This window comes from Cuculus canorus, chromosome 33, assembly GCF_017976375.1.
Source record: "Cuculus canorus isolate bCucCan1 chromosome 33, bCucCan1.pri, whole genome shotgun sequence".
NCBI lineage: Eukaryota > Metazoa > Chordata > Aves > Cuculiformes > Cuculidae > Cuculus > Cuculus canorus.
In genome coordinates, this window is record NC_071433.1 from 426,308 (window position 1) to 437,160 (window position 10,853).

The following is a 10,853-nucleotide window of genomic DNA, read 5'->3' on the forward strand; positions in this document are numbered from 1 at the left end:
ACCTGCCCCATGGCCCCCCCAGTTCTGCCCCACAGCACCCCTCAATCTGCCCTCCAATTCTGCCCCATGGACCCCCTCCTCTGCCCCACACCCCCCATATCTGCGCCCTACACCCCCATTCCCCCCACCCCCGGCAGCCCCGTTTCGCTTTCGGAGCCATTTTGACCCTTCGCGGCCGCCGTTCCCACTGCTTTGCCCTCCTCCTCCCCCCCCCCCTATTGGCCGCGCGCGCCGGAAGTGCCGCACCGGAAGTGAAGGCGCCGCCATCTTGAGGCGCCGTTGGCGGCGGGTGGGGGTCGATGTCGTCCAACGTTGGGGACCAGCGCGCGGCCGAGTGGTGAGGCACCGGTTCGGACCGGTTTCCCCCCCAGTTCGCCCCCCCCCGACCTGTCCCAGTGTCCCCAGTTTGCCCCAGTGCCCCCAGTTTGGACCAGTTTCCCCCCCAACCCCCACAGTGCCCCCAGTTTGCCCCCCCCCACTGATCCCAGCGTCCCCAGTTTGCCCCAGTGCCCCCAGTTTGGCCACTTCCCTCCCCAGTTTGCCCCCGCTACTCATCCCAGTGTCCCCAGTTTGCCCCAGTTTCCCCCCTAGTGCCCCCAGTTTGCCCCCCGTACTGATCCCAGTGCCCCTAGTTCACTCTGTTTGCCGCCCCAGTACTTCCCAGTGCCCCCAGTTAACCCCGTTTCGCCCCCCCAGTGCCCCCAGTTAACCTTGTTTAGCCCCCCCCAGTGTCCCCAGTTAACCCAGTTTGGCACCCCCAGTGTTCCCAGTGCCCCCATTTGGTACCCCAGTACCCCTAGTTAACCCTGTTTAGTCTTCCAGTCCCCCCCAGTGTCCCCAGTTCACCCCATTTGGCTTCCTAGGCCTTCCCAGTGCTCCCAGTTGAGCCCGTTTGCCCCCCCAGTGCTCCCAGTTAACCCCGTTTGCCCCCCCAGGGCCCCCCAGTTTGCGATGGGGGGGGGTCGCGAGGCCCCGGAGGCGCCGCACGAGAACCCGGAGTGGGAGAAAGCGCGTCAGGCGCTCGCCAGCATCAGCAAGGGGGGGGCCAGCAGGGGGGGGGGCGCCGGGGGGGGGCAGGTGAGCGAGAGGGGGGCACGGAATGGGGCAGGGGGGGTTGGGGGGGCAGAGAATGGGGTTGGGGGGGCAGAAAATGGGGATTGAGGGGGCAGAAAGTGGGGCGGGGGGCAGAAAATGGGGATTGGGGGGGCAGAAAGTGGGGTTGGGGGCAGAGAATGGCGTTTGGGGGCTGAAGATGGGGTTGGGGGGGCAGAAAGTGGGGCAGAAAGTGGGGTTGGGGGGGAGAAAATGGGGTCTGGGGGCAGAAAATGGGGGGGTTAGAAAATGAGGTTGGGGGGTGCATGGAGGGTTGGGGGGGGTCGCAAGGGGTTGTAACCCTCCCCCCCCCCATTTTCTGCCCCCTCCCCTCAGTTCTCGGCCCCCCAGGGGGACCCCAACTTGCAGCCCCCCCCCTATTACCCCTGGTATCAGCCCTACGGCACCGGCTACGGCTACTACGGCTACTATGGCTACCCCGTGGTGTGGGGGGGCGGGGGGGGGCCGCGGGGGGTGTTTGGGGGGGGCTTGGGGGTCCCTTTCAGGAAGGGGGGGCACTTGGGGGTCCATTTTGGCGATGGGGGGGGGGAGTTGTGAGTCCCACTGGGGGGGACGGACACTTGGGGGTCCATTTTGGGGATGGGGGGGACACTTGAGGGTCCATTTTGGGGATGGGGAACACACTTTGGGGTCCCATTTGGGATGGGGGGCACTTGGGGATCTATTTTGGGGCTGGGGGGGCATTTGGGGGTCCATTTTGGGGATGGGGGGGCACTTCAGGGTCTCCTTTGGGGGTCCATTTTAAGGGTGGGTGTCATTTGGGGGTCCATTTTGGAGGGGGGGGCACTTGGGCGTCCATTTTGGGTCTGGGGGTCATTTGGGGGTTCAGTTTGGGGAGGGGGGGTCATTTGGGGGTCCATTTTGTGGCTGGGGGGGCACTTGGGGGTCCACTTTGGGGCTGGGGGGGCACTTGGGGGTCCATTTTGGGGCTGGGGGGGTATTTGGGGGTCCATTTTGGGGATCGGGGAGTTATTTAGGGGTCCCCTTTGGTGCGGGGGGGGCATTTGGGGGTGATTTTGGGGCGGGGGGGGCACTGAGGGGGGTCACTGACTGCCCCCCCCCCCCCCCCCCCCAGGGTGTGTATTCGGGGTACGGGGCGACGCCGGCGGCACCGTACGGCGCGGGGGGGGGGCGGCTACGGAACAGCCCCCCAACAGCCCCCCCCCGCGGGGCAGCAGAGCGGCCTGGGGCAGGTGAGGGGGGGCAAAAGGGGGGGCTGGGGGGGCAAAGGGGGGTCCGGGGGGGCAAAAGGGGGGGCTGGGGGTCAAAGGGGGCGATTGGGGGGGCAAAGGGGGGTCCGGGGGGGGCAAAAGCGGGGTATTGGGGGTCAATTCAGGTTCTGGGGGGGCGGTTGGGGTCCTGGGGGGGTGTTTTTAGGGTCCTGGGGGGGGATTTTAGGGTTCTGTGGGGGGTGTGTTTTTGGGGTCCCATGGGGGCTATTCTGGGGGTCCCCAGGGGGGGTGTTTTTGGGGTCCCAGGGGTTTTTTTTGGGGGTCCCGGGGGGGGCTATTCTGGGGTCCCTGGGTTTTTTTTTTTGGGGGTCCCCGGGGGGGTGTTTTTGGGGTCCCAGGGGTGGTTGTTTCTGGGGTCCCGGGGGTGGTTGTTTTTGGGGTCCTTGGGGGTGTTTTTGGGGTCCCTGGGGATGTTTTTGGGGTCCCGGGGGGGGTGTTTTTGGTGTGTATGTGTGTTTTTGGGGTGCTGACCCCCCCTCCCCCCGTACCCCCCCAGCAGCCGCCGGTACCGGGCCTGGAGGAGCCCCCCCCGTTTGGGGGTGCGCAGCCCCCCCCGCCCCCCGGCGCCCCTCCCCCCCCGCACGGCGCCCCTCCCCCCGGCGGCTCCGGGGGGGCCTCGGGGGGGGGCGGGGGGGGGGGCCGGAGGGGGTCCCCCCGGAGCGGCCGCAGCCCCGTACCCCTCCCCCACCTTCGGGGACGGAACCCCCCGGGCCAAGAAGGGGGGGGGGCAGCCCTGGAGCCGCATCAAACGTAAGCGCCGGTGCACCCCAGTGCACCCCAGTTCATCCCAGTGCACCCCCAGTGCATCCCAGTGCACCCCCACTTCACCCCAGTGCACCCCACTTCACCCCAGTGCACCCCCACTTCACCCCAGTGCACCCCAGTGCACCCCAGTGCACCCCAGCGCACCCCAGTTCACACCAGTGCACCCCCAGTTCACACCAGTGCACCCCCAGTTCATCCCAGTTCACCCCAGTGCACCCCCAGTGCATCCCAGTTCATCCCAGTGCACCCCAGTGCATCCCAGTGCACCCCCAGTTCATCCCAGTGCACCGCCAGTTCATCCCAGTGCACCCCAGTTCATCCCAGTGCATCCCAGTGCACCCCAGTGCATCCCAGTTCATCCCAGTGCATCCCAGTGCACCCCAGTGCACCCCCAGTTCATCCCAGTGCACCCCCAGTGCATCCCAGTTCATCCCAGTGCACCCCAGTTCACCCCAGTGCATCCCAGTTCATCCCAGTGCACCCCCAGTTCATACCACTGCACCCCAGTGCACCCCCAGTTCATCCCAGTGCCCCCCCCAGTGCACCCCAGTGCATCCCAGTTCATACCAGTGCCCCCCCAGTTCACCCCAGTGCATCCCAGTTCACCCCAGTGCATCCCAGTTCATACCAGTGCACCCCAGTTCACCCCAGTGCATCCCAGTTCACCCCAGTGCACCCCAGTTCATCCCAGTGCACCGCCAGTTCATACCAGTGCATCCCAGTTCACCCCAGTTCATCCCAGTGCACCCCAGTGCATCCCAGTTCACCCCAGTGCATCCCAGTTCACCCCAGCGCACCCCAGTTCACCCCAGTGCACCCCAGTTCACCCCAGTGCATCCCAGTTCACCCCAGCGCACCCCAGTTCATACCAATGCACCCCAGTTCACCCCAGTGCATCCCAGTGCATCCCAGTGCACCCCAGTTCATACCAATGCACCCCAGTGCACCCCAGTGCCCTCCCAGTCCCTTCCAGTTCCCTCCAATTCCCTCCCAGTTCACCCCCATTCCCCCCCACTCCCTCCCAGTTCCCTCCCAGTCCCTCCCAGTTCACCCCCATTCCCCTCAGTGCCCCTCATTCCCCCCAATTCCCTCCCAGTCCCCCCCCAGTTCACCCCCATTCCCCTCAATGCTCCCCCCATTCCACCCAGTTCTCTCCCAGTTCCCTCCTACTTCCCCCCAGTCCTCCCAGTTCTCCCAGTGCCCCCTCCTCCCCAGTTCTCCCCCAGTTCCTCCCAGTTCTCCCAGTTGCCCCCCAGTTCCCCCCAGTTCCTCCCAGTTCCCCTCAGTTCTCCCAGTTCCTCCCCAGTTCTCCCAGTTCCCCCCAGCTCTCCCAGTTCTCCCAGTTCCTCCCAGTTCCCCCTAGTTGCCCCCCAGTTCCCCCCAGCTCTCCCAGTTCTCCCAGTTCCCCCCAGTCCTCCCAGTTGCCCCCTCCCCCCCAGTTCCTCCCAGTTCCCCCTAGTTGCCCCCCAGTTCCCCCCAGCTCTCCCAGTTCTCCCAGTTCCCCCCAGTCCTCCCAGTTGCCCCCTCCCCCCAGTTCCTCCCAGTCCTCCCAGTTGCCCCCTCCTCCCCAGTTCCCCCCAGTTCCCCCCAGTTCCTCCCAGTCCTCCCAGTTGCCCCCTCCTCCCCAGTTCCCCCCAGTTCCCCCCAGTTCCTCCCAGTCCTCCCAGTTGCCCCCTCCTCCCCAGTTCTCCCAGTTGCCCCCTCCTCCCCAGTCCTCCCAGTTCTCCCAGTTCTCCCAGTTGCCCCCCAGTTCCCCCCAGTTCTCCCAGTCCTCCCAGTTGCCCCCTCCTCCCCAGTTCTCCCAGTTGCCCCCCAGTTCTCCCAGTTGCCCCCCAGTTGCTCCCAGTTCTCCCAGTCCTCCCAGTTGCCCCCTCCTCCCCAGTTCTCCCAGTTCCCCCCAGTTCTCCCAGTCCCCCCAGTTCTCCCAGTCCCCCCAGTTCTCCCAGTCCCCCCAGTTCTCCCAGTTCTCCCAGTTGCCCCCCAGTTCCCCCCAGTTCTCCCAGTCCCCCCAGTTCTCCCAGTTCCCCCCAGTTCCCCCCAGTCCTCCCAGTTGCCCCCTCCTCCCCAGTTCCCCCAGTTGCCCCCCAGTTGCCCCCAGTTCTCCCAGTCCTCCCAGTTGCCCCCTCCTCCCCAGTTCTCCCAGTTCCCCCCAGTTCCCCCAGTTGCTCCCAGTCCTCCCAGTTGCCCCTCCTCCCGCAGAGGCTCCGGGTTCCGGAGGGCTGAAGTTCCACCTCCCGAAGCGTCCGTTTGTCCTCACGGGCTCCTCCGGCAGCGGCGGCACCGCGGCCACGGGCGCCTTCGGGGGACAGACGGGCCCCGAGAAACCCCACGGGTGAGTCAGGGGGGAACCCCAAAAACACCCCCATTCTCCCCAAAATCCCTCCATTTCCGCCCAAATTCCTCCCAAAATTCTCAGTTTCACCCAAATCACCTCTGAATTCTCCCCAAACAGCACCAAATTTTCCTCCAGTTCTGCTCCAAATCCCCCCCAAACCCCCCCAAATCCCCACGGGTGAGTCGGGGGGGGAACCCCAAAAAACCTTCCCAATTCTCACCCAAATCTTTCAATTTCTACCCAAAATTCTCCCAAAATTCTCAATTTCACCCAAATCGCCTCTAAATTGTCCCCAAACAGCCCCAAATTTTTCTCCAGTTCCGCTCCAAATCCCCCCCAAATCCCCACGACTGAGTCAGGGGGGGAACCCCAAAAAACCCTCCCAATTCCCACCCCAATCTTTCAATTTCTACCCAAAATTCTCCCAAAATTCTCAATTTTACCCAAATTTTCCCAAAATGCCCCCAAATTGCCCTCAAACCCCCCCAAAACTCACAGTTCTGCCTCAGCCCCCCCCACCCCTTCTCCCAGTCCCTCCCAGTCCCTCCCAGTCCCTCCCAGTGCCCTCCCAGTGCCCCCCCGTTCCCCTCCAGTCCCCCCCAGTCCCTCCCAGTCCCCTCCCAGTCCCCTCCCAGTTCCCCTCCAGTCCCTCCCAGTCCAGGCTCAAAGCAATCCCAGTATCCTCCAGTCCGGTCCCAGTCTCATCCATCCCAGTCCAGTACTAATCGCCCTCCCAGTCTCATCCCAGTCCGGTCCCAGTCTCACCCGGTGCAGTCCCAGTCCCGTCCCAGTCAGTCTCACCCCAGTGCCCCCCAGTTCCCTCCCAGTCCATTCCCAGTCTGGTCCCATTCCCCTCCCAGTTCCCTCCCAGTCTGGTCCCAGTCTCACCCCAGTCTCCTTCCAGAGCAGTCCCAGTCCGGTCCCAGTGCTCTCCCAGTCCTCTCCCAGTCTGGTCCCATTCCCCTCCCAGTCCCCTCCCAGTCCGGTCCCAGTCTGGTCCCATTCCCCTCCCAGTTCCCTCCCAGTTCCCTCCCAGTCCCCTCCCAGTCCCCTCCCAGTCCGGTCCCAGTCTGGTCCCAGTCCCCTCCCAGTGGCCTCCCAGTCTGGTCCCAGTCTCATCCCAGTCTCCTCCCAGAGCAGTCCCAGTCTGGTCCCATTCCCGTCCCATTCCCCTCCCAGTCCCCTCCCAGTCCAGTCCCAGTCCAGTCCCAGTCTCACCCGGTGCAGTCCCAGTCCAGTCCCAGTTAGTCTCACCCCAGTGCCCTCCCAGTCCGGTCCCATTCCCATCCCATTCCCCTCCCAGTCCCCTCCCAGTCCAGTCCCAGTCTGGTCCTGTTCCCGTCCCAGTCCCCTCCCAGTCCCCTTCCGGTCCGGTCCCAGTCGGGTCCCAGTCTGACGGTGCCGTGGCAGCGCGGTGCCGTCGGAGGCGGTGCCGGTGCCGCTGCGGTGCCGCGGGGCGAAGCCCGAGGCGTGGCCGCCGGCCATGAAGGCGTACGTGCAGCGCTGCTTCACCGCCTGCGAGTCGGAGGAGGACAAGGACCGCACCGAGAAGCTGCTCAAAGAGGCGCTGCAGGCGCGGCTGCAGGACGGCTCGGCCTACACCATCGACTGGAGCCGCGAGCCGCTGCCGGGGTGCGTGGGACCCCCGCCCGGCACCCCACAACCCGCACCGAGACCCACAGCCCGCCCCGACACCCACAACCTGACCCGAGACCCAAAACCCACACCGCACCCCAAAACCCGCACCGACACCCACAGCCCGCCCCGACACCCACAACCTGCCCCGACACCCACAACCTGCCCCGCACCCCAAAACCCGCACCGACACCCACAGCCCGCCCCAACACCCACAACCTGACCTGAGACCCAAAACCAGACCCACACCCCAAAACCTGCACCGAGGCCCACAGCCCACCCCGACACCCACAACCCGCCCTGCACCCCAAAACCCGCACCGACACCCACAGCCCGCCCTGAGACCCAGAACCCGCCCCGCACCCCAAAACCCGCACCGAGGCCCACAGCCCGCCCCGACACCCACAACCTGACCCGAGACCCACAACCCACACCCCAAAACCCACTCCTTGTAGCCCAAAACCCGTTCTTTGTGCCCCTAAACCCGCCCTGAGCCCCAAAACCTGTTCTTTGTAGCCCCAAACCCACTCCTCGTAGCCCAAAACTCGTTCCTGTGCCCCAAAATCTGCTCTTTGTAGCCCAAAACCCATCCTGAGCCCCAAAACCCACTCCTTGTAGCCCAAAATCCGCTCCTCGTAGCCCCAAACCTATTCTTTGTGCCCCAAAACCCACCCTTTGTAGCCCAAAACCCATCCTGAGCCCCAAAACCTGTTCTTCGTAGCCCAAAATCCACTCCTTGTACCCCAAAACCCGCTCACAGTGCCCCAGACCCCCAAATATCCCCCAAATCCCTCCCCGACCCCAAAATCCCCCCTCCCAGACCCCCAAATTCCCCCCCAGACCCCCAATTCCCCCCCAGACCCCCAAATCCCCCTCCAGACCCCCAAATTTCCCCACAGATCCTTCCCAGACCCCCAAATCCCCCCTCAGACCCCCAAATCCTCCCCAGATCCCCCCTCAGACCCCCAAATCCCTCCCCTGACCCCCAAATTTCCCCACAGATCCCTCCCCTACCCCCAAATATCCCCCTTAAACCCCCAAATCACCCTCCCTGACCCCCAAATCCCCCCTCAGACCCCCAAATACCCCTCCCTGAGCCACCAAATCCCCCTCCAGACCCCCAAATTCCCCCCCCAGATCCCCCTCAGACCCCCAAATCCCCCCCAAACCCCCAAATTCCCCCCCAGATCCCTCCCAAATCCCCCTCCCCGACCCCCAAATCCCCCCTCAGACCCCCAAATATCCCTCCCAGACCCCCAAATCCCCCCCTTTGACCCCCAAATCCCCCTCCCCGACCCCCAAATCCCCCCTCAGACCCCCAAATATCCCTCCCCGGCCCCCAAATCCCCCCCTTTGACACCCAAATCCCCCTCCCCGACCCCCAAATCCCCCCTCAGACCCCCAAATCCCCCTCCCAGACCCCTAAATCCCCCCCCAGACCCCCAAATTCCCCCCCAAATGCCCCCCAAATGCCCCCCAGCAATGCCCCCCGTTGTGCTCAGGCTGAGCCGCGACGGCGCCGCCTCCGAGAGCCCCAAGAAGAAGGCGCCGCGTTGGGAATCTCCGTCGCTCACGTCCCGCCCGGCGTCGGCTTCGGCAAATCCGGCAGCGCCGCCGCGAGGAGCCGGCGGAGGGGGGGGGGGCGGCGGGGGGGGCTCTTTGGGGCCCCCCCAACGCGGCCGAACCCGCGGCGCCGCTTTCCCGACCAAATTCGGCAACCGGAACGTCTTCATGAAAGAAAACAGCTCTTCGTCCAGCGCCGGATCCCGATCCCGATCCCGATCCTCCTCCCGATCGCCCGGGAGGCATTTTCGGCGCAGGTGAGACCCCCCCGGCCCCTAATCCTAATCCTAATCCCAATCCAAATGATGAATCCCAGTCCCAATTCCAATTCCCATGCCAATCTTCATCCCAATCTGGATTCTAATCCCAATCCTAATTCCCAGTCCTAATTCGGGTCTTCATTCTCAATCCCAGTCCTGATCTTAATCTCGGTCCCAAATCCCAATTCTAATCCCAATCCTAATTCTGAATCCCAATCCTCAACCCCGATTCCGATCCTACTTCTCAATCGCGGTCTTGATCCTAATCTCAATCCCAATCCCAAACCTCAATCCTAACTCTGAATCCCAGTCCCAAACCCCAATTCTAATCCCAATTCTGATTCCAATCCTAATTCTGAATCCCAGTCTTGATCCTAATCTCAATCCCAAACCCCAATCCCAATTCTGATCCCAATCTCAATCCTAATCCCAATCCCGACCCCAATTCTGAATCCTAATCCTGATCGCAATCTTAATCCAAATCTGAATTCCGATTCCAATCGCAGATCCCGATCCCAAATCTAATCCCGATCTCAATCCCGTTCCCAGGGTCGATCCTAATCCCGGTCCTAATTTCAATCCCGACCCCAATTCCAACTCTGAATTCCGGTCCTAATCCCAATCTTCATCCCAATTAGAGCCCCAAATCCCCCCTCAACCCCTAAATCCCCCCAAATTCCCTCTCCGATCCCAGAATCTCCCCCCCAGATTCCCCCCATATCCCTCCCCACACCCACAAATTCCCCTCAAATCCCCCCCAGACCCCAAATTCTCTCCAAATCCCCCTCAAAATCCCCCCCAAATTCCCTCTCTGACCTCAAAATTCCCCCCCAGACCCCCAAATCGCCCCCAAATTCCCCCCCAGACCCACAAATTTCCCCCAGATCCCTCCTCTGATCCCCAAATTCCCCCCCAGACCCCCAAATACCCCCAAATCCCCCCAAATTCCCTCTCTGATCTCCGATTTCCCCCCCAGACCCCCAAATCGCCCACAAATTCCCCTCCAGACCCCCAAATTTTCCCCCCAGATCCCTTCTCTGATCCCCAAATCCCTCTCAATTCCCCCCCTGACCCCCAAATCCCCCCCAATCTGCCTCCAGACCCCCAAATTCCCCCAAATCCCTCCTCTGACCCCCAAATCCTCCCCAAATTCTGCCCCCAGACCCCAAAATCTGCCCCCAGACCACCAAATTCCCCCTCTGACATCCAAATTCCCCCCAAATCCCCCCCAAATCTGCCCCCAGACCCCCATATACCCCCCGAATCCACCCTGGATTGAGGATTTGGGGGTCCCCCTGTTGTGCTTTTCCCGCAGCGATTCCCACTCGGATTCCGACAGCTCCGGCGCCGAGAGCCGTCCCGGCACCCGCCGGGGACCCCCCAAAAACCGCGGCCGGGGGGGACACGTGGAGCGCGGCCGCGGGAGGATGCAGCGCGGGAAGAGGTAGCGCAGGGGATTGGGATTGGGATTGGGATTGAGTTGGGATGGGATTGGATTTGGATGGGGTTGGATTGGGATTGAGGTGGGATGGGATTGGGATTGGGGTTCGATTGGGATCGAGGTGGGATGGGATCGGATTTGGGTTGGATTGGGATCAAAATTGGGATGGGATTGGGTTGGGATGAGAGATTGGGATGGGATTGGCATTGAGATTGGATCAGGATTGGTTTGGGATTGGGATTGGGTTGGGATGAGATTGAGATTGGATTGGGTTGAGATGGATTGGATTGATTTGGAATGGGATTGGATTGGACTGGGATGGGATTGGGTTGGGATTGGGATGGAAGTGGATTGTGTTGGGATGGAGATTGGGTTGGGATGGGATATAGTTTAGGATTGGGATTGCGATGGGATTGGGATGAGGACACGTTTGGGATTGGGTTTGGGATGGGGTTTGATTGGGATTGGGATTGGATTGGGGTGAGGTGGATTGGATTGATTTGGAATGG

The 10,853-nt window shown here is 63.0% G+C and overlaps 1 protein-coding gene across 1 annotated transcript in view; it reads left to right on the plus strand.

Annotated features, from left to right (window-relative positions):
- Positions 1 to 230: 230 nt before the first annotated feature.
- The window catches only part of LENG8 (leukocyte receptor cluster member 8), an 18,878-nt gene continuing 8,255 nt past the window's right edge, over positions 231 to 10,853 (plus strand). Inside the window, exons 1-10 of the mRNA XM_054052289.1 lie at positions 231 to 337; positions 936 to 1,077; positions 1,429 to 1,536; positions 2,189 to 2,306; positions 2,842 to 2,924; positions 2,981 to 3,095; positions 5,310 to 5,442; positions 6,856 to 7,077; positions 8,583 to 8,900; positions 10,219 to 10,347. Of these exons, the coding sequence (XP_053908264.1) occupies positions 300 to 337; positions 936 to 1,077; positions 1,429 to 1,536; positions 2,189 to 2,306; positions 2,842 to 2,924; positions 2,981 to 3,095; positions 5,310 to 5,442; positions 6,856 to 7,077; positions 8,583 to 8,900; positions 10,219 to 10,347 (1,406 nt within the window). The 5' untranslated portion in view covers positions 231 to 299. The remainder of the gene's footprint in view (positions 338 to 935; positions 1,078 to 1,428; positions 1,537 to 2,188; positions 2,307 to 2,841; positions 2,925 to 2,980; positions 3,096 to 5,309; positions 5,443 to 6,855; positions 7,078 to 8,582; positions 8,901 to 10,218; positions 10,348 to 10,853) is intronic.